This window comes from Zootoca vivipara, chromosome 6, assembly GCF_963506605.1.
Source record: "Zootoca vivipara chromosome 6, rZooViv1.1, whole genome shotgun sequence".
NCBI classification, from domain to species: Eukaryota; Metazoa; Chordata; class Lepidosauria; order Squamata; family Lacertidae; genus Zootoca; species Zootoca vivipara.
The window spans coordinates 56,740,821-56,763,186 of NC_083281.1; the positions used below are offsets into that span (position 1 = coordinate 56,740,821).

Genomic DNA, 22,366 nt, shown 5'->3' on the forward strand with positions numbered 1-22,366 from the left:
TGAGCCGGAAGTCCCGCCCGCCGTGCCGTAGTGGTGGCTGCTGCTCGTCGTTGTTGTTGTTGTTGTGACGGTGGCACTACGGGCCCGACGGACCGAGAGGAAGACCGACAGGCCAGCCCCTCCCTTCCTTCCCCCGCCCGCCCGCACCGGCGCCATGAAGTGGATGTTCAAGGAGGACCACGCGCTGGGTGAGGGGCCAGGAGGGAGGAGCAGGCCGCCTTCTCCGGGGATGAGGCCCGGCCTGGTCCCCGGCCTCGGGAGGGGGGCGTCTCTCTCGCCACACGCGCAGCGCCGCGGGTCGGGGGGTGGGAAGGGCGGGTAGCGGGCCGCTGGGCTCTGCCGCCGGCCGGTGTCTCCCCGCCCCTCCTGACGCGCCCCCCTTGTTTGTCTCCGCAGAGCACCGCTGCGTGGAGTCCGCCAAGATCCGGGCCAAGTACCCTGACCGCGTCCCGGTAAGTCTCTCGCGGCCGCTACTTCGTCTTTCTTTCGGGGAGGAGGCCCGAAGGTTCGCGCGGGGTGGGGTTTGGGTGGGCTGGGCCTCTTCAGCATCGGTGCAGGTTGGTTCCCCTTCGAAATCCGCCCTGCGGAGACGAAGCAACAAACAGCCTGTTTGGCCCGAGCATCTTTCCCCTCTTCCGCCTTGCCCGGTTGGTAGGAATCTTTCACTTAGGCCTGTAAAGGGAGGGAGGGAGCGAGGGAAGACATTCTCCTGGATCTTCCGTTCCCGACATGAGCTGGGGAATTCAGTCATAAGAAACAAGCAAACGGGTTCCCATTATGTAGATGTGTACAGAAATTCAGATATTCTGAGATTTAGTTGGATCAAAAAGGGGGGACTATAATCCTCTCAAAGACTATATGGTAATGTTGTTTGATTATCTTAAGGATAACTTACCGGTATAACAAAAAGGCAAGGGAAATAATAATTTGTTAACAGCTGTTAGAAAAATATGCTAGAATTGGAAAAATATAATTTACTTTTCCATAGATTTTTGACTACTCAAATAACAGTTTGCACACTAGCCAAACAGATGCTCCAATAGGAAGCGCAGGGCAAGGATATGGGAGCCATCGTCCTCTTCCCACTTTGATAGCTATATCCATCATCAATTTGTCTAAATCCCATTTAAAGCTAACCAAGTTGGTTACCATAATAGAATTGTAGAGTTGGAAAGGACCCCAAGGGTCATCTAGTCAAACTACCAGCAATGTAGGAATCTCAATTAAAGCATGCATGACAGATGGCCATCCAACCTCTGCTTAAAAACCTCAAATGAAGGAGAATCCACCACAACATATCATGGGACCAAATTCTATCGCTAAATTATGGATTATGTGCAGATGTACTTTTTTTGTCTGTCCTATATCTTCTAGCATTTAGCTTCATCAGATTACCTCTACATTACTCTTAGAATTTTGAAGTGTCAGGCATAGCTCTAGTGGCTTTAGCCCAAACGTAGCAGAGTTTTCCTGCACAGTGCAGAAGCTAGTTGAGGTGGAAATGACTAGTCGGCTAGACGCAGAATAACTATTTACAGGATTTATTAAAAGAAAATAAAACCAGCAGAGTTTCTGCATATAAAGCAAAGCAAAATAAATCCTCTCTCTCTCCAACCATACGCAGCACTCCTACTCCTAACACCACAATAAACAACTGTGCTAGCATTCCTAGATAACAGAGTTCAGTGCTGGTCATTAACCAATGAGAGAGTTGTTGCCAGGCCAGGCAGACTTTGGCTTTCTGCCAAGAGTAAATTGACACTGCCTTGAGTTAATAGTGTGAAGCAAGAATCTGTAAGTTTCCCATGAGAACCAATTATCAGAAACTGAACACCCCCTCACAGATTCTGCTGGACAATTAACATCAATTGACACCTGTGTAAGAACTTTTACTGTTCACTCATTTTTTCCAGCAAACCTAAACCCTTGCACATTTGCTTGTTCTTTATCTTTGACAATGGTTTTGTTAACATATCTGCCACATTCTGATCACTTGATACATAGGTACATGTGATTAATTGTCTTGTACACTGCAACGTACATTTTGGTATTTCACAGCAATATGTTTTGAACGTGATTTGAAACCCTCTGTTTTACTTAAGGTTATACAAGCCTGATTATCAATGTAAACTTCTTTGGTTCTCCACAATATACAGTTAAATCCTCTAACAAACGCTTGAAATAAACCACCTCGTTGCACAATTCACTCAATGCGGCGTACTCAGATTCCGTTGAGGACACATTTACAACGTTCTGCTTGCGCAATTGCCAGCTGATTAAAGCTCCACCGAACATTATGACTAAATCCTGTGACAGATTTTCTATCTGGCAAATTTCCCCAGTCACTATCACAGTAGCAACTCAACATTTCATCCTCTGAAGAATTTAGTTGTAACATATATTGTCTGTTTGAGATATCTCAGAACTTGCTTTACCCCTTTCCAGGCATTTAGTGTGGGTTTTGAGACCAATCTACTTAGTATGCCTACTGCATAGCTAATATCAGGTCTGGACCATTGTGTTAGATACAATAGACTTCCAGATTACAGAATGATATACACCTGGATGTTCAAATTCAGGACTCTCATATATTATGAGAGTGGGAAGCAATGGCAGTTCCAAACACCTCATAGAACACATGGCTGTGATCTAGCCTTAAGGCCACCAAGGATTGTGTGACTATAGCTGTATCAGATCCCTGCAGGAAAGGATATGGTTGGGGCAGCCACTCATTGAAGTTTGGGGAAAGGCCCTTGTGGCTTAACCTTGAGTGCCAAAGTCCTCCCTCCCTTTGCAATTCAGAGAACTGAGAAGAGGTTGTGACATGCTGTGGCTGGTCTTGTCTATCAATTTTTCTGCTGAGCCTCTCCAACTGCCATTGAGTATATTGTCCTTGTGTTGATGTTCTGATGTATCCTGCCCCCCCTCCATTTTACCCCCCTCCATTGTCCTTTGAGCAGGTGATTGTTGAAAAGGTCTCAGGCTCTCAGATTGTGGACATTGACAAGCGGAAGTACCTGGTTCCATCTGACATCACTGTGGCTCAGTTTATGTGGATCATCCGGAAGAGGATTCAGCTGCCATCTGAGAAGGCAATATTCCTCTTTGTAGACAAGACTGTCCCACAATCCAGGTGAGGATCTTCCTTCTTCAAGGACAACAGCTGCCATTTTCTCATGGAAAACAAAGCTATGACTAGCTGTCTAAAATGGCATGGTCCTCCAGGGCACTTTGGCTTGTGTCCTGAAATAACTGTTTCCAGTCTTTGCAGTTGCATGTTCAATGTGAAATTGGCTTCCTCACTCCAAGGGAAAGGAAGCAGTTTGCAGCCACAGCTGAGATGATCTAGGGCAGGGGTGGTTAACATGTGGTCCTTCATACATTGCTAAATTGCAACTCTTATCACTCCTCACTCTAGTCATGGTGGCTTGGGCTGAAAGGAGTTGTAATCCAGCAATATCTGGATGGCTAGATATTTTCCATCTCTGATTTTGGAGTATGAATGACGATTCATTCCTCAAAGGAATCATGGGTGGGGAGAGTGCTGTTGCACCCAGGTCCAGCTTTCGAGCTTCCCTTAGGCACTTGGATGCTAGGCTAGATGAGCTTTTGGCCTGATCCAGAATCAGTTGAAATGGACAATGAGGGTCATCTAGTCCAATCCCCTGAAGTGCAGGAATATTTTGCCCATAACCCTGAGATTGAGAGTCTCATGCCCTACAGACTGAGACAGCTCTTGTAATGGACTTTGGCAGTGAGGAAGCAATGCTGCTAAAACAGTCTTTACTAAACTGCAGTCATGGTTTATTAGTTTATTAAGGAGTTACACACACAGGAATGACATGCACCCTGCAGCCCTAACTGTTCACCCAACTGTCACAGCTGTGCCAACTGCCATAACTGTCACATCCATCACATCTCCCTTTCACAGTAAAGTTAAGGAAAAGGAAAAATCAGAAATAATAAAAAAGTAAACAGTAATAAACAATAAATAACAACAAACAATAATAAACATGCATATTCATGACATATATCTTTGAGGCATATACACACACTTACCATATGAGGTTACATATGCAGGTCGCCTTACATCCGTTTGCATATTGGATGTTCTCCCAGTTTCCTCTCCGTTATCACTTTGTATTTCCTTTCTATTCCCAATCAATATACTTTTCAAATATTGCATTTTTTCGTGGAGTGCAGTACTTTTGAAATTCTTCCAGAACCTCGTCCACAGTCTGTGGTTCATCATCAGGAAAACTAAATATCTCATAAATCTGTACTGCCTCTTCTCCTACACAATTCAACAAAACAGCAACCTGCCTCTTTGCCGAAAAACGACCAGCTCCAGAAGCCGTCAAATACACACGAAAAGCTTGCTCCCATCGTCTCCAATTCTTTGCCAGGTTTCCTTGGAGCACAAGAGGACACGTAGGTCAAAAAGAGTCCATCTTCTGACACCATGTGGCGATGTGGGTTAAACCACAGAGCCTAGGGCTTGCTGATCAGAAGGTCGGCGGTTTGAATCCCTGTGACGGGGTGAGCTCCCGTTGCTTGGTCCCAGCTCCTGCCAACCTAGCAGTTCGAAAGCACATCAAAATGCAAGTAGATAAATAGGAACTGCTATAGTGGGAAGGTAAATGGCGTTTCCATGTGCTGCTCTGGTTTGCCAGAAGCGGCTTTGTCATGCTGGCCACATGACCTGGAAGCTATACGCCGGCTCCCTCGGCCAATAATGCGAGATGAGCGCGCAACCCCAGAGTCGGTCACGACTGGACCTAATGGTCAGGGGTCCCTTTACCTTTAATGGACTTTGGCAGTGAGGAAGCAATGCTGCTAAAACAGTCTTTACTAAACTGCAGTCATAGTTTATTAGTTTATTAAGGAGTTACACACACAGGAATGACATCCACCCTGCAGCCCTAACTGTTCACCCAACTGTCACAGCTGTGCCAACTGCCATAACTCTCACATACATCACAGCTCTCATATTCATACAATTGTTTGTAAGCTGTCCGGTTCGTGGCGAGCTATGCTTGCATCATACACTCATAGCAAAGCAGTGAGAGATTGCCCAGGCACCTCCTGAATATTCTGCTTCCACTAAGAGAGGTAGGGAACTCTTGGTCCAAAGACTGGATCCATCCTTAGGACCTCTGCATCCAAGCCTTGGTGTCCTTTCCTCATCCTAGTTCTGCCCTTCCTGTGCACTGTGATACCCCCACCCCATTCCAAAAACACACACTCACTGCAATTAGGCTTTCAGAAAGCTTTATATTGACTCTAATAGAAGTGTGCTGCCACCACCCCACAGGCCTGTGTGGGGATAAAATCTTCATGGAATGTGCAGCTTGTGAGGGAAGGAGTTGACTTTCTCTGCTCCTTCTCCCTTCTGGTAACTAGGGTTGAAATAAAAGCTTAAATCTTTATTTCTAGCTAATTGCTATAAGTGGTGGAAGGAGCACAAGGTGGTTCTACCCACTTTTGCTTTGGCTGCACCTTCCGCTGGCTAAGAGGGAATGTAGAAATATGCTGCCCAGTTTTAAGAAAACAAGTAGTCTTTAACCCTTTTACTTAGTCATCATAAGGGCAAGAATTTCTTTTGTTGTGGGTTATAGCAGCATTTTTCCTCCAGTGGCCCATGGCTGCAGCTTATACCTGCAGCTGTGTGTGTATGTGTTTTTTTTATTCATGGATATCCCTCCTGCCTTCTGTTGTGGAATCCGAGGCATCATACAGATGGGCTCTCATATATTGATTTTCCTTTGGGGGTGCTACTGTAGTCTAACTATGTTAGGCTATGTATAGCTGAGGGTTGTTTTTTTTTTTTTTTTGCTTTTGTTGAGTTGTGGTGTTCTAATCTTCCTCCTCAACTCTCCACAAAGTGTCTGGATATAGAATTAAAACATGATTTAGTGCATTACCTTAGACAATATACTTTTTCTAAACCATTTCTGCTCCTTTTCCTGTTTTTCTCCAGCCCCACCCCAGCAATCCAAACTTTTGCTTACTGCAGCCAATGTCTGTTCAGAGACAGAGTGTTAATTACAGCCATGAAGAAAAGGAAATTACTGTGCTAGTTTAGAATACACAAATGTTCCTAATTTCAGAGCAGCATGAATAGCAGAGCTCAAGTTGTGTACACAGGAATATGCAAGATCACCCAGGTGGTCACTATAGAAAAATCTGTAATGCTTGTAACTGATTTGGGGAGTAGGAGTGTTTACCCTTTTTCTTTTCTCTCTGCCATTTTTTCCTTCAAAGTTTCCCTTACCCACATGAAATAAGGCTGACTACATCTTCCCCAGACCCTAGTATTAAGTCAGAATTTAATCCCTTATGCCGAATTCATGATGTTAGAGGATCAGTATTTTATGGTTTTAAACAATTCAATCCTATGCCTACCTACTCAGAAATAAGCCCACTAGAATTCTGCAGGCATAATTCCCAAGACTGCAGCCCAAGTATAGATCTAATGTGCTTCTGTTCATTTATTTTTGCCAGGCTTTTTTTAAACCTTCATATTTTTATTAGATTACAGATTGACTTTCTCAAGAGGTAGATAACATTTTAATCTTTTGTCATGAACTTCAGTCTTTGTAAAATGTTGCAGCTTAACAGGAATTTATATTGAGCTTAATACCAGAACAGTCTCTTGAGCAGTTTACAAAAAGACAGCAAATTATTTACACACACACACACACACACACACACACACACACACTATATAAAAACCAGATGAAACAACAAAATCCTGGGCAACCATAACCTCCTGAACCAGAGTGCTATCCCTTCCTATCTCTTGCTAAGGGATATTCTGATAACATTCCAGAAACTCTAGAGGCTGCAAGTGGTTATAGTAATCATTACATGGTACAAGTAGAAAATGTTTTGTTTAAAGAATTGCCTGGGCTTCCATTCAGTTTGCATTTCCTCTTAGTTGCTATGTAGACTCCTTTGATACCTTAGCAAGTTCCTCACTGTCTTATTTTGTTACCTTCAGCCTGACAATGGGACAGCTTTACGAGAAGGAGAAGGACGAGGATGGCTTCCTGTATGTGGCCTATAGTGGAGAAAACACCTTTGGCATCTGATTGCATCTCCTTCCCTCTTGTGTCTTGTAAATAGCCTCTTGTTTGTGATCATGACCCCGGGGCACATCCTGCATCTGTCACTGGGTTGATTTAATATATGGATAGATTTTTGTTAGCCTGGTAATTTATGAAAGTTTTATTTCCCCATTGCACATTGTACTCATAGCTGTAAATTCCATAGTCTCTCTCCTCTGGGACACATATACTGACATTATTTAAATACTGAAGCAAGGTAGTTGAGGGACTAAAGTGATGGGGGGAGGGGGATTTTGAAATGAAGGTTTGACTAATTATTAATTATTACAGTTTCATAGTAAGGGCGCTTTTAGATTGTTCCAAACAGTCTCAAGATGCTAATATGTTGATTTTGGCTAGTGTCTTCCTCTTGATGAATTTTGCTAGAGGAAACTGATTAAAATTCCTCTCACAAATATGTTTCGGTTCTATGTTACTTCAGCTTCACTTTCTAACACACAGTCTTACGAGGTCAAGCTTTACAAGGGCTAATCAATAACCATGTTGTATTGCTAGTATTCAGAGTAAAGACAGATAGATCCAGCTACAGTCATGGAGGTGGGCATATTTGCTCTCCACACCCAAAAAGCAGGTAGATGCCAGATGTAGCCAGTTCTGTTCGAAGCACACCTTAATGATGTCATGAAAACTAGCATTACATCACATGTTCTTAGTTATCTGGCTTTGTGGGTACCTTGTTTATAATTAACAAAGAGGCAGCCAACTATGGCAGATTGTATCAATTAAGTACATAGGTTTTCAGTGAATAAGCAGGATGGGCATCAGGAAGTTTCACAAGCCCTGTGACATTCACCTCCCCCAAGGCTGCATTTACAATGATGGCTGGCCGCAAAATCCTATGCAGTAATATGTTGGCACTCATGAGAACAATCAGGCGGCTCTTTAAATCTTTGAGGAGTGAGCTGGCCTCCTTCCCCCTCCTGCAGCAGCAATGGACTTCCTCTCCTTGGTGTTCATCCCCTGGTGCCTTTGTTGCACAGGTCTATCAAGTACACTCACCTCTGAGCCATACTAAAACACAGCTGTGTAATCTATTGTTATCACAGGATACATTTTCAATAATGCATTCATCATCACAATCCAGTTTAGACAGTTGCTGTGCTGACCTCAAAATTCTCTAAAAGCTGATAAAGCTAAATGGAATTGTTTACTATACAAAGTAGCCTAGCTTGCTTTAGTAGAACAACTCCTAAATAGCTTGTTTTAACAGCACTAGGCTCTTGAGCCAGAGAAAACAAACATGGTATGCTCCAGATTGTTGCACTACTACATGGTCAGTGGTAAAGGATGACTGGATTGGTCCAGCAACATCTGAGGGCACATTGATAACCCCTGCTCTAAGCATTTATGTTCAAACAACCAGCATACAAGAGTCAATTTCAATCTGTCCTATACAGTAAGACCGCAATCTATGCTGGGGTTATGTTCCAGGAATCACACCTAAAGCCAAAAATCCTGTACAATCAAAACATTGGGTGCAATAGTGGGTGGGGATTGCCAAAGTCTCTTTTTTTAAAAATTGCAAAGTGCATAAAGCTGAATGCACACAAATTAAATGTGCATAATTTGCAGGCTTACTGTACTCAATACGTTTCTAAAACTTCCATCAACAAAAGCCTAAATAATACCTTCTTAAAATGGGTATACAATTAAAATTATTCATATCAAGTACCAGAACTGCAAATCATATCAAGGTCTAACATTACACAATTGGAGATCCCACTTTTTGTCTACTACACTTAATTAACAATAGATTTGCAAGAGCTGTTTGCAATCTCAGCCTGTTACATAAAGACAAAAACAGAAAAGACCATGCTGCGACAATTAAGTAACAGGGTTCATGGGCTGCTACCTTGTTTTAGTATGCCCTTTTGTTAAAATGCAAATGATGGGGGTGGCTAAGTATGTAAGAGTCTTGGTGGTTTAAAAAGAAGTTTCAGAAATTTTAATCTTGCAAGTTTAAATCATTGCAGCTCTATGCATGTCAGTCACAGGAGGGACCAGTAACATCCCACCCCCTAGGTGAGGCAGTCTTGCCTCTGAGCCAGGTGTCACAGATGTGCAACTTCCTCCTCTCACGTGAAGTGCAGGTAATCGCGACTGTTCCTCACCCAGCAGCCCAAAGCTTGGCTGTGCAGTGCTTTCCAGGCTTCTTGATAACTGGCAGCGGCTTCCTTATACTCCCAGTAAGTCTTTAATTTCTTCTCTCTGAGAAGGAGAAACAGTCCTGGAATGGGTCACTGTCCTGCCTTGCTCCCCCCTCCCAGCTCTTTGTAAACAAAGGATATCACCACCACTCAGGCCATGCTTAGCCCAACAAATAGCAAACATTCAACAACCACACCAAAACTTCATGGCCAAGGGCTGCAATAAAACATTTTGGTGTAGAAACTGTCACAATCAGCTCTGCCTGTGTTTGCCTTGCAAGGGAGAGGCCCAGAGGAGGCCATATGAAGACCCACAAAGTGGGACACCCAGCAGCAGGAGCCAGCTTGTGCACATACCACCTACTTGGCAAGTTGCTGAAGGTGGAGGGTAGCAGGATAAAAGGAAACTTGGTGTTTTTGCAGAGACTGGAGTAGGCTGTTGACAGCTTTGGCTGTGTTTTGTGGGAGGGGATATCTGTGGACATCTGAAAGGCTGTGAGGCAGGCTCAGGCCTGAACAAAAGCTTTGCACTCAGCCAATGTTTATTACGTAACCTTTTTATTTTTAAGGCCATGCAGCTGCTGCCCACCATAGAGTATCAAAACACCAACTGTATCCAGCACACCAACTTAGCTATGACCATCCCTGCTCTTGCCAGCAACTTTGCTGAAGAAGGGCAGGTTTTGCTCCTCTCTGGGCACTCTGTGGCTGAACAAGAAAGGAAGTGAGGCACCCAAGATAAACAGGGCAGAGGCCCACTGTTTTCAGCAGCTCCTGTCCCATCAAAGTGTGCAGGAAGCTACCGGTACCTGAATATAGAAATACTGCCCCCTCCTGCCCACAGGGAGGGACAACTGTGTCAAACCATAACCAGCTGCCTGGGCACCAGTCTCTGCCTCAAGGGTACAGAGAGACAGGAAACAGGCAAAGGGCAAACAAAACCCCAGGAAATTGCAAAACTAAGCAAAGCCCAAAATATGTTTGAGGAAGGAGAAGTTATGCAAGCAGCATGGGGGCCAGCATTCCACTTAGTACACACAGCACATCTAGGCAGCCTGCAGAAGCAGGTGTTGGCAGGGAGTGTGGCAGAACAGGGAAGATGAGAGCCTGGCCCTGGAAGTGTCTGCACGCAACCTCAATACAGCCAGAGCAAACAGAGCATTAATGCAAAGGTTGTAAGACACCGCAGGGGAAAGCCATTCAGTAAACGGAGATGCAGCTAAACAGAAGTGGGCAGCATACAGGAGGGAAAGCCTGGGAAAGAACAATGATAACAGTGTTTTCTATTAGAAAGACGGAATACAATCTCCATAGGCGAGAGAGAAAAGAGCTAAACAAACTCAGCAGTCCTGCAAATGCCAGCTGCTTTGGACTTTAGCTCTGTCCACTGGCTCACTTTTCCCATGGTCAATTTACCTTTCAAAGGAAAAAGTTGCCAACCCCATGGTGGTACAGGGAGAAGGTGGGGCCCTTCTGCTGTCGGAGAAGTGGAGCATGCAGCAGTTAAAAGACAGTGGGAAATTCCTCACCTGAGAGTTTTTGGCAGTTTTTCCTGTGGAATGCTGGCCGCCAGCTTCAGGAATGCATGAAATAGTTCCACCTTACAGATTTGAGACCTATCAGCAACAGAAGACCAAATTCTGATCATAAGTCTCATTGCAAAAAGAGACAAGGGTGCCAGCTTGTTGGCTGAAGTGCTGCTTTGTCAAGTTTCTGTCCCCAAAAGCCACTGCTAAAACGTTTCTTGCAAGACCTCTGCTTTTTCAGAAATTGACATCTGTAGGTTGACAGGCATTCATAACACCTAATGCCCAAAGGAGACTGGCGCAATTGGCAATCTATGAGGGAATCTGGCATCATAAGGCTTTTTTTCCGTGTGAGTGTGTTTTAAGAAGAGGCTCAAGTTCTTATGATAGTTATATATATATATAAAACCTTTTAAAAATAGAGGCATGCTGCCTAAGGACAGAGAAATTTAAGGAAGTAAAACTGCCAGGATTTATCAGTTGAATTAACACAGCAATCCTGCCTCCCCAAAATCAGATGACTGGGGAAGGTACACAAATGGCATCATCATCATGATGAGTACATTTATATTCCAAGGAATTCAAGATGGTGTACACCAGGGGTTCTGAAACTGTAGTCCATTGGCCTCCAGTGGTTCCGTAGCGTCATTCTGGTGGGCCTGTGGATTTGTGGCTGAAGATGGGAGATGGCACACCAGAACGGGCTTTTTCTGTGGTGGGTCTCTGCTTGTGGAATGCTCTCCCCAAGGAGGCTCACCTGGTGCCTTTGTTACGTATCTTTGTTACATGTCTTTAGACCCCATGCAAAACCAGTCCTCTTCTTCCAGGCCTTTGTTTAATTAAACCACCCATGGCCTTTTAAAGTTTGTTTGTTACTAAGTTATATATTTTTTTGTTTTTATGTTGTAAAGTGCCCTGTGTTGGTACATCATCATCATCATCATAGTCTCCCAAGTCTTAGTCCAATGCTGTGCCCACTACAACACACTGGGTCGTATTTCTCACTTGCTTCTCAACAATGTTTATGTCTAAAATCCAGGAGATGTAGCTATCCTGTCTCATAAGACTCCCATTTCTGACTATGCTTTCTCACGTGGGGCTGCCAAAACTGAACATGATATTGATTCTTGATGCTTTTACATGTCATTATTAATATTATTTGTTAAGTGACTTATTTTTTCATCTACCACCAAAAAAATATCTAAGCAACTTAAGGAAAGATTAAACGCCAAAAAGAAAAATTATAAAACAATTCCAATAAAACAATTCCAATAATCCACAAACAAACCCAGCAGAAAAACAACAACAAAAGCTTCAGCAACAATAATTTTTCATTCAACAGACGATCAACCAGCTTGTCACAATCCATCCTAGGAGAAGATGACTTAATTTTTAACCTGGTGTCGAAAGGATTTTAAAGATGGTGCCAGGACAGACCTCCAAAGATGGAGAAGCCCCCCAAAAAATCCTTGCCCTTGTTGCCACCCACAGATGAAGGCCAAAGGGTCTGGAAAGCTTCTATCAAGAAAGGAGTTCTGAAGGATATTGGGATCCTGAGCCATAAAGGACCTTCCAGGTTAAAACCAGCACTTTGAAATGTGCCGGTAGCCACTGCAGCTGTGCCAAGTCTGGTGTTATATGATCAGCCTGCCTAGGCTGTCAACAAGCCTGTAATAAAATTACTCTGGCCCTTAGCAATACACATGCCCCTTTTCACTGGGGCCGAGATTTCCTTCTAGAATGACTGCAGGCAACTCGGCCCGCTGGGACAGATTGTATGTCTTGGGGATTATTTTCTATTTCATGTATGTTAAGCGTGCCAACGCTGTTGCTTGGTTCCTACGCGCACACATACCCGTGAGGAGCTCATGTGTCTTGCTTGGAATGCTACTGTCCCGAGTAGATTTGACGAAAACACCGCCCTCACTCCCTCATTAATCATCACCGTCTCTCAAGGGTATTTCGCCACTCCCAGTATAGATCCTTGTAGGGCCAAAGTGCTACACTCCAACACCTCCCCTCACCCTGCAATGACAACTGTCCACCCTCTTCTCAGAGGATCTTTGTCTCCTGGGAGGCTGTAAGCTGATCAGCTGCTGACTAAAAACTTTCCCTTGAGATGCCAAGCCTCCTTCCCCATTTCCTTAGAAGCAGCCCAGTAATAAATGGTCTCATTGTCTATGCAGCTGGTACTGTTACGATTGCAGCTGCAACACTTCAGGCTCCTGCTCCACACCGTGGCAGAGATTTCTTTCTAGGGTGATTCCAACCAATTCGGGCCACCCTCCGTGTTCATTTGCAGCTCATGTAAACTGTGTGTCTCGGGCATTATTTTTCATTTAATGTATGTTAAGTGTGTCAGTTCTGTTGCTTGATCCCAACGACTAGACACACACACACACACATATGGAGAATGCTTCACAGCCCACTTGGCCACAATGACTTTCAACAGCGGGAGGCATGTTGATGGCAAGATGGCAACATGTCTCTGACCAGTCGCTGGTGGGATCCTGAGTGGGACAGTGCTCTGTTTGTGCTTGGATCCTACTTGAAGGCTTCCCTTTATGGTATCTGGTTGGCCACTGTGAGAACAGGACACAGGGCTAGATGGGCCTTTGGCCTAATCCAGCTCTAGGGCTTTTCTTGCGTTCCTATGGCAAGACCAAGCAACTGACCTGAAGCATTTATCACTAATGGCAAGGAAGTTAAAAACCAGACAAAATGTCTGCCATGAAGCCAGCTCAGAAAAAGGGTGGGGGTGGTACAGAATGAAGTCAATTGAAAGAGTCAGGCTCTCGTGGTTTGAGACTCACCTCTTCTCTGAAATTCAACAAGTCTGGCTCACTCAGCGCACACACAGAAATCATCCGAAGGAGTGCATCTGCCTCTCACTCACATATTCACACCCACCCACACCCCGCTACCTAGCTGTGGCTCCTGCCACCTGTGACACACACCTGGACTTTGGACTTCCAATCACTTTCTTGGTTGACCCCTGCTTGAAGCCATGTGAAGTGACATCGAGTGGGTGCTCCGGAACAGCACTCCAGCTGATAGCTGGGAGGAAAGAGAGGAGTCACTTGCCACAGAATATGCAAGGGAAACACTAAGTGCCACCTCATAAAGCCCCCAGCTCAGATGATTATCCTTTTGCAGGCAGCCCAACAGACGGCGGCCTTTGCTCCTACCACTGTTACCAGCTGTGGATCACCAGCTTCGCCTTTTGCTGCCCCAATGCCTGCAACCCTATTGCTGGGCACAAACATGATGGGATCTTTCCCCCTCCCTTAAAACCCCCAGCTCAGAACCAGACAGCTCAACAAGCACTTTGGCCATATCACTGAGAAGAAGGCGGAGGCCCAGGTATGCGCTGACACCAAATGTGCACACATTAGTTACCCGCTGCCTCTCTTTTTCCTCCTTTCCCTTCCTCTTACCTGGTGATTTTATTCCTTCCAATGCAGCCAGCATTGCTTTCTATTATTACAAACAGCAATTTTATCAGTAATGTTTATTTGCACTGCTGATAATATCTGTTTATCAATCAAGTCAGCAGAAATACCCAGGGAACTTCCAGAATGAAATCTATTGCTCCCCACTCTACCCCCACCTCCAGTTTCCTTCTCATACAATTTTAGAGTTGGAAGAGACCCCAAGGGTCATCTAGTCCAACCCCCGCAATGCAAGTTGGTCTCTTTGGTTAGATGGCAACGTTGGAATTGTCTTCAGACTTTTATGGCTCTGGTAATGCATACAAACAATAACAATTCCTACAACAGGGTCTCCCTGCTGCCACCTCCAAGCAAGGGAAGGAGAGTGAAAAGCCCAAGCACCCTCATAAACACCCTTGAAGACACCCACCTGCCCCGCAGGGCACCACCTTCCCTTGGTGCAGAGCATGGTTGGCCTGGACTGCTTCACGGCTGTGGATGAAGCCCAGCTGGGACTGCAGGATTTCCACCTCCTGAACTCGGAAGCCATCTGGCAAACACAAAACAGGCAGACCCCTGGGGGACAGAAGAGCACAACCTTCGTTCAGCAACACAGCACAATCCAATGTTTGGAATATGGAAACAAGCATGATCCCCAAAAGTAACTGCAATGGGCTGCTCCATCCACCTGGCTAATACCCTCCCCATCCTCACAACTTGCTCACCTTGCAACGATGGCCCTCTGCAAGGCCTCCTGGCTGTAGGGACAACGGCCCACAACCATGGCTGAAAAGTAGATGGGCTGCTGGAGGAAATGCATCAGGAGGGCTCCCTGGCAGCCAAGGACATTCCAGCGCAACAGCTTATCGCTGCAAGACATAGAGGCTGTCTGGGCTCCACGGCCTGGCTTGATCCGTAGAAGCCCCACGGTGTGGTAGTCGCCACCTGGCCGCTGGGAATCCCCTGCCTCTCCTGGGACACACTTGGCCCCAGTCCTGTGGACATCCACCACTTTGGTTCCTACACGGTCCTCAGCAGGGAGCTCAGCACCACAGACTTTCTGTCTCTTGGGGAAATGGTCAGCTGCCGTCTCTTCAGACTCCCTTTCAGCTGCCAGAGGCCCACAGTCACTGATGCCCCTCTTAGCTGCCTTTGATGGCTTCAGTGGCTGGCAAGGCTGTGCTTCCACTTCCAAGACTGGGATAATTGAAGCATCCCCACCTAGAAGAAAATGGGGGTGGGCTCTTAGAAGACAAAGACAAGCCCACAGAGGAAAAATTCCCTGGAGCATAGAACCCATCCTCTTTTGGGGTGAGGCAACCAGAGCTGCACAGTCTTCCAAGCATGCTCTCCTCATAAATTTGTATAATGGCATTAAGATACTGGCCGTTTATTTTCAATCCCTTTCCTAACAATGCATAGTGTAGAATTCACCCTTTTTATAGCTTACCCACAGTGAGTTTCAATTACCTTTATATCCAGCCCAGTGGCTCAGTGATATGCTGGGCTACTTGGCAGCCAGGCTCTTTCACAATTTCACTGCAGGAACTTACCACCACCTCCACCTCCACCAATGCAGCACAGCCACACCAGGCTACCACCCAGCTCCAAGGGAGGCCACCAAGGGTAGGGGAGAGATTCCCCCAACCAAAAGGGCTGTTTTGACATACTCACAAGGTGTGTGGCTGGAGAAAAAAATAAAGGTGATGTGTGGTTTGAGAATCCACTTCCCTTCCTCCATTCCTGGATGGAAGATGCTGGGCTCTTGGCACACAGCTGCCAGCCATAGCTGGTGTAGGAGGTACCTGGGGGCAAGAGGACAGCTGCTTTACAAGATACATCACCAGCAGTACCCCCTCTGGGGGCACCTGAATCTAATGCCATCCTCCCTGGGACTGCTGAGAAAAACTGCCACTTCATTTGCTTGTTTTAATTTGCATTTATGAGAGTGCTGCAAGAACCTGATGTTGGAGGGCACTCCTTGGTGAGAGAGAAGCATTCCTATGGGGAGGGTGTGTGTAACTAACCTATCTTCTGATGAAAGCTTAAGGACAACCTAGGCGGGGTGAGCTGCTACCCTAGAATGCAGGCTTATATTATTAGGTGGGTGAATGTTTGCTAGCATACTGTTGGATTCTGTCATTGGGATGTATTTGGAAGATGGTCCAGTCAGCAGAGGTGGTCTACTCTGGATCTTGACAACTATCCCCGAGTTGCCAATCCCCCTATTTTGGAAGGGTGATTGAGATGGTGGCGGGAGCACACCTGCAGGCACTGTTGGATGAGATGAATTTGCCAGACAGAAACACTTTTTTATGTCCATTGAAAACTTATTTCTCCCCACAAGCTTTCCTCTATTAGTCCATTCTATTTCTGCAGCTTTTAATTTTGGTTGACTTTTTGTTCTTAACTTTGCTTGGTAATTTGTATCACATTTTATATTCTGTTTTTTGTATGCAGCTCAGGTATTCTTTGAACGTACAGCAGTTTACAAATTCTTAAAATAATTGATCAGCCAATTCAAGTAAGTCCTGCTCTTTTGTCAGATGCATTGCAGGAAGGAAAAGTGCAAAGTTTAGCTGGCTTAAAGGGCCACTAAGCTGGAATAAGCAGGCCCCCAAAGAGGCTGCCCATTCCAGGGAATCTTCCAACCTGCGCCCCCACCCCCGTCCATCCGCAAGCTCATTGCTCACCTCTGGAAGCTCCTCTTGGCCACCACTTCGGCATGACTGTCATTGAGGATGTCTCCTGCAGAAGCACCACCACCAAAACCAACAGAGTAAGCCCGACACAGTTCCGCTCCAGGAGGAAGCCAAGCACGTAGCCACACCAGTGTGCAGCTGCCCTTGCTCCATTCCAAGGGGCTTGTGAGGAGGGGGGACCCAGCTCAGCAGGCTCCAGCAGGTGGGAAGGGGGCTGCTTACCAGTCTTCCTCATTTCTGACTGCCCAATGCATTTCGTTCCAGTTCCCATGGCAACAATCACCTTTATTTCTGAGGAGGGTGGAATAATGGTAGTTGGAAGAGGGACAGACAATGTCCACATCAAGGCAGAGAAAAATTTGGGTTGGGCTTCACCCATATAAAGCCAGGCTCAGGAGCAGCAAGGCTGAATCAACAGCAGTTCCGCAGTTGCCTCTGCGGTGTCTTACCCTCATTTCACACACACACTTCTTAAGTCTTAAGTCGCAATAGATGATGTTCCCATGAAAGTTATTTCTTGTTATTCCTCAGGGTAGAAGGCACAATGGGAGAGCCTACCCAGGCTCCCTGGGAAGGGAGTTCCAGAGCCTGGATGCTGCCACTGAGTGCAAGGCCCTGATCCCTTTAGCCTAGGGGAAGAAAGCTCTTGTCTTTCTTCTTTATTCTAGAACCAAACACCCTGGTTTCACAGCCAGGGGGGGGGAGGATAGTGAAACCCCTCTCCTGAAAGTCTTAGTGCTGCGTGGGGGGGGGGCGATATTCATATGGGATAAAGTAGCCAGGTCCAATCCACTGAAAACTTTAATGGCACAAGTGCTTTGAAACAGACCAGAAGCTCTTGAAGGATGGGAGTCAATACCCTAATCCCAAATGGAACTCTTTCCCCCAAGTATGCCATCCTCTCAACAGTCAGGGGGGAGGTGATCTGCCACACAAGCCAGGGACACAACTAGGGTAACTCACTTGGGGCAACCAAGTTTTGCTAGGAGGAGCTGAATGCAGCAGCAGCAGCCTCCTCGGTTATGTCCAGCAGCACAGCTTACTGCCCCTTGCAAGGCATATCGGTGCAGAAGGCAGACCCATTAAAATAGTAGGCTGGGCTGCTTAATAAGGGTTCCCACCTGGGCATCAGTGAACTAAAATGGAAGGGAATGGGTGAATTCAGTTCGGGTGACTATCATATCTACTACTGTGGGCAAGAATCCTGTGGAAGAAATGGAGTGGCCCTCATAGTCAACAAAAGAGTGGCAAAAGCTGTGATGGGATGCAATCTCAAAAATGACAGAATGATCTCGATACGAATCCAAGGCAGACCTTTTAACATCACAGTAATCCAAGTTTATGCACCAACTACCGGTGCTGAAGAAAGTGAAATTGACCAATTCTATGAAGACCTACAACACCTTCTAGAAATGACACCAAAGAAGGATGTTCTTCTCATTACAGGGGATTGGAATGCTAAAGTAGGGAATCAAGAGATAAAAGGAACAACTGGCAAGTTTGGCCTTGGAGTTCAAAATGAAGCAGGGCAAAGGCTAATAGAGTTCTGTCAAGAGAACAAGCTGGTCATCACAAACACTCTCTTCCAACAACACAAGAGACGACTCTACACATGGATATCACCAAATGGGCAGCATCGAAATCAGATTGATTATATTCTCTGCAGCCAAAGATGGAGAAGCTCTATACAGTCAGCAAAAACAAGACCTGGAGCTGACTGTAACTCAGATCATCAGCTTCTTATAGCAAAATTCCAGCTTAAACTGAAGAAAGTAGGAAAAACCACTGGGCCAGTAAGATACAATCTGAATCAAATCCCTTATGAATACACAGTGGAAGTGAGGAACAGGTTTAAGGATTTAGATTTGGTGGACAGAGTGGCTGAAGAACTATGGATGGAGGCTCGTAACATTATACAGGAGGCAGCAACGAAAACCATCCCAAGGAAAAGGAAATGCAAGAAAGCAAAATGGCTGTCCAACGAGGCCTTACAAATAGCGGAGGAGAGGAGGCAAGCAAAATGCAAGGGAGATAGGGAAAGATACAGGAAACTGAATGCAGATTTCCAAAAAACAGCAAGGAGAGACAAGAGGGTCTTCTTAAATGAGCAATGCAAAGAAATAGAGGAAAACAATAGAATGGGGAAAACCAGAGATCTGTTCAATAAAATTGGAGATATGAAAGGAACATTTCGTACAAAGATTACCATAATCAAGGACAAAAGTGGTAAGGACCTAACAGAAGCAGAAGACATCAAGAAGAGGTGGCAAGAATACACAGAGGAATTATACCAGAAAGATATGGAGGTCTCGTACACCCCAGGTAGTGTGGTTGCTGACCTTGAGCCAGACATCTTGGAGAGTGAAGTCAAATGGGCCTTAGAAAGCACTGCTAATAACAAGGCCAGTGGAAGTGATGATATTCCAGCTGAACTATTTAAAATTTTAAAAGATGATGCTATTAAGGTGCTACACCCAATATGCCAGCAAGTTTGGAAAACTCAGCAATGGCCAGAGGATTGGAGAAGATCAGTCTACATCCCAATTCCAAAGAAGGGCAGTGCCAAAGAATGCTCCAACTACCGCACAATTGCCCTCATTTCACACGCTAGCAAGGTTATGCTTAAAATTCTACAAGGCAGGCTTAGGCAGTATGTGGACCGAGAACTCCCAGAAGTGCAAGCTGGATTTCGAAAGGGCAGAGGAACCAGAGACCAAATAGCAAACATGCGCTGGATTATGGAGAAAGCTAGAGAGTTCCAGAAAAACGTCTACTTCTGCTTCATTGACTATGCAAAAGCCTTTGACTGTGTCGACCACAGCAAACTATGGCAAGTTCTTAAAGAAATGGGAGTGCCTGATCACCTCATCTGTCTCCTGAGAAATCTCTATGTGGGACAAGAAGCTACAGTTAGAACTCGATATGGAACAACGGATTGGTTCAAAATTGGGAAAGGAGTACGACAAGGTTGTATATTGTCTCCCTGCTTATTTAACTTATATGCAGAATTCATCATGCGAAAGGCTGGACTAGATGAATCCCAAGCCGGAATTAAGATTGCCGGAAGAAATATCAACAACCTCAGATATGCAGATGACACAACCTTGATGGCAGAAAGTGAGGAGGAATTAAAGAACCTTTTAATGAGGGTGAAAGAGGAGAGCGCAAAATATGGTCTGAAGCTCAACATCAAAAAAACCAAGATCATGGCCACTGGTCCCATCACCTCCTGGCAAATAGAAGGGGAAGAAATGGAGGCAGTGAGAGATTTTACTTTCTTGGGCTCCTTGATCACTGCAGATGGTGACAGCAGTCACGAAATTAAAAGACGCCTGCTTCTTGGGAGAAAAGCAATGACAAACCTAGACAGCATCTTAAAAAGCAGAGACATCACCTTGCCGACAAAGGTCCGTATAGTTAAAGCTATGGTTTTCCCAGTAGTGATGTATGGAAGTGAGAGCTGGACCATAAAGAAGGCTGATCGCCGAAGAATTGATGCTTTTGAATTATGGTGCTGGAGGAGACTCTTGAGAGTCCCATGGACTGCTAGAAGATCAAACCTATCCATTCTTAAGGAAATCAGCCCTGAGTGCTCCCTGGAAGGACAGATCGTGAAGCTGAGGCTCCAATACTTTGGCCACCTCATGAGAAGAGAAGAATCCTTGGAAAAGACCCTGATGTTGGGAAAGATTGAGGGCACTAGGAGAAGGGGACGACAGAGGACAAGATGGTTGGACAGTGTTCTCGAAGCTACGAACATGAGTTTGACCAAACTACGGGAGGCAGTGGAAGACAGGAGTGCCTGGCGTGCTATGGTCCATGGGGTCACGAAGAGTCGGACACGACTAAACGACTAAACAACAACAAGCTTTCTTTGGCCGTTCTTGACTAACAACACTAGGAAGCGAAATGCCCTCGCTGGATTTCCCTTTAAGGCGCCCCCTCCCGCCGCAGAAGCCAGAGCCCACCTGGTCCTCTCCGAGCCTCACCTGCGCTCTCCACCTGCAGCACCGCCGCCAGCAGAGTCCACTCTCGACCAGCCGCCGGCTTCCCTTGCTTAGGCAGCCGGGCGTCGTAGTGGCTGTAGCACAGGGCGGCCACCTCGTCGGCGGTCCACATCCTTTGGGGCGGCGAAACGGACATCTGCCTCACTCCCTAGCGGGGACCTCCGGAGGTCGCGGGGCTCCAACTCCCAGCCGCCGCCGCCGCCGCCGCCGGGGATGGTGGTGCGGGCAGCAAGACAGAGACGGTCCAGCGGTCCCAGACCTGCCGCAGCACGAGGCGGGCTCCTCCTGCCTCCCCCTGCCCGGCCGAGCATCCCCGCTAAGAGCCTCGTCGCAACAGGCACCGACCCTCCCCCAGGACCCACCAGGCAGAAGGGAGGAAGACGGAAAAGCTCTGTGGCGCCGGTGCCCCGCCCCTCTCTGGGAACGCCAGGATCTAAGGATGCGCTTTGCACACGCTAAGAGGAGCTCTCGCTCGGAGAATATCAGAGCCGGTATCCCTCCCGCCGAGCCTCAGCGGCACTTCCGGCTCCCAGCGTGCCACGTGGGGCGATAATCGGCAGACACCATAGAGACCGAGCCGGACAGAGCGGCTCTCCCATTTAGCCGATCAGAAGCAGCAAGTGAAGGCTGCGCGCATCCCTCTTTTTTAGCTATCGGGAATCCTAGAGGCAATAAGGTATAGAGTGACCGCTCATTTATTTGCAGGGTGGACATCCTGGTTATTTTTTACATCACCTCGGGCGACCCAGGCATTTCAGAAGAGCATCACGCGCTCTGCTCAGAAAACTCAAGCAGCAAAGCCCCGCTCCCGTGTGCTTTGAAGGGGCTACACTGTGTGGCTTTCTGTTCATCTTCCAACTACTAAGAAGTATAAAGGAATAAATCACTACCTGAAGACTGGGGGAAGGCGCATGGGTTTTGTTAAAGGGAACAGGGCTCATAAAAGGGCAACATACAACACCACAGGCCATTTCTCATAAAGTAGCAACAAATGCAAGACAGCTGGAGGAATGCAATATAATAAATGCAATGGATGGCAACATAGCCTTTCGTTTGGAAAAGTCAGGTGACCCCAGCAGGGTGGAAGCCACTGCAATCTAAGCGAGGTTCTTTCTTGATATCCTGCCCCTTTCACTATATGCTGGCTAGCAATCAACAGGGAGCTGAGCCGTGACATTTTACTTCTGATGTTTGCAACCATGGTTATGCTCATTCGCCCAGGCATTGAGCAGATTCCCTAATTCCCATCATTCTTCATATGGCTCCAAAGGCAGCATGACGTTCCCAAGACACTTCGTGGTTTCAAAATAACCATGAAAGACGAGCGGAATCTGAGGGGAGACATAATGGGCCAGGCCAGTCACAGCTGCTGTGCCCCATACGCAGGGGAGGGGGCCTTTCTATGCTCCCCCCAGAAATCATG

The 22,366-nt window shown here is 46.3% G+C and overlaps 2 protein-coding genes across 2 annotated transcripts; one reads left to right on the forward strand and one right to left on the reverse strand.

Moving 5' to 3' along the window:
* Positions 1 to 16: 16 nt before the first annotated feature.
* Positions 17 to 7,503, forward strand: GABARAPL2 (GABA type A receptor associated protein like 2). The gene is made up of 4 exons (XM_035117636.2): positions 17 to 188; positions 397 to 452; positions 2,961 to 3,133; positions 7,004 to 7,503. Exons 1-4 carry the CDS (start codon positions 155 to 157, stop codon positions 7,092 to 7,094), a joined length of 354 nt encoding a protein of 117 aa, XP_034973527.1. The 5' UTR covers positions 17 to 154; the 3' UTR covers positions 7,095 to 7,503.
* Positions 7,216 to 22,358, reverse strand: ADAT1 (adenosine deaminase tRNA specific 1). Its single transcript, XM_035117635.2, has 9 exons — positions 20,926 to 22,358; positions 17,159 to 17,227; positions 16,928 to 16,982; positions 15,909 to 16,039; positions 14,960 to 15,455; positions 14,665 to 14,810; positions 13,761 to 13,860; positions 10,807 to 10,893; positions 7,216 to 9,338 (listed from the first exon to the last, which is right to left on the reverse strand). Exons 1-9 carry the CDS (start codon positions 21,077 to 21,079, stop codon positions 9,206 to 9,208), a joined length of 1,371 nt encoding a protein of 456 aa, XP_034973526.1. The 5' UTR covers positions 21,080 to 22,358; the 3' UTR covers positions 7,216 to 9,205.
* Positions 22,359 to 22,366: the final 8 nt, after the last annotated feature.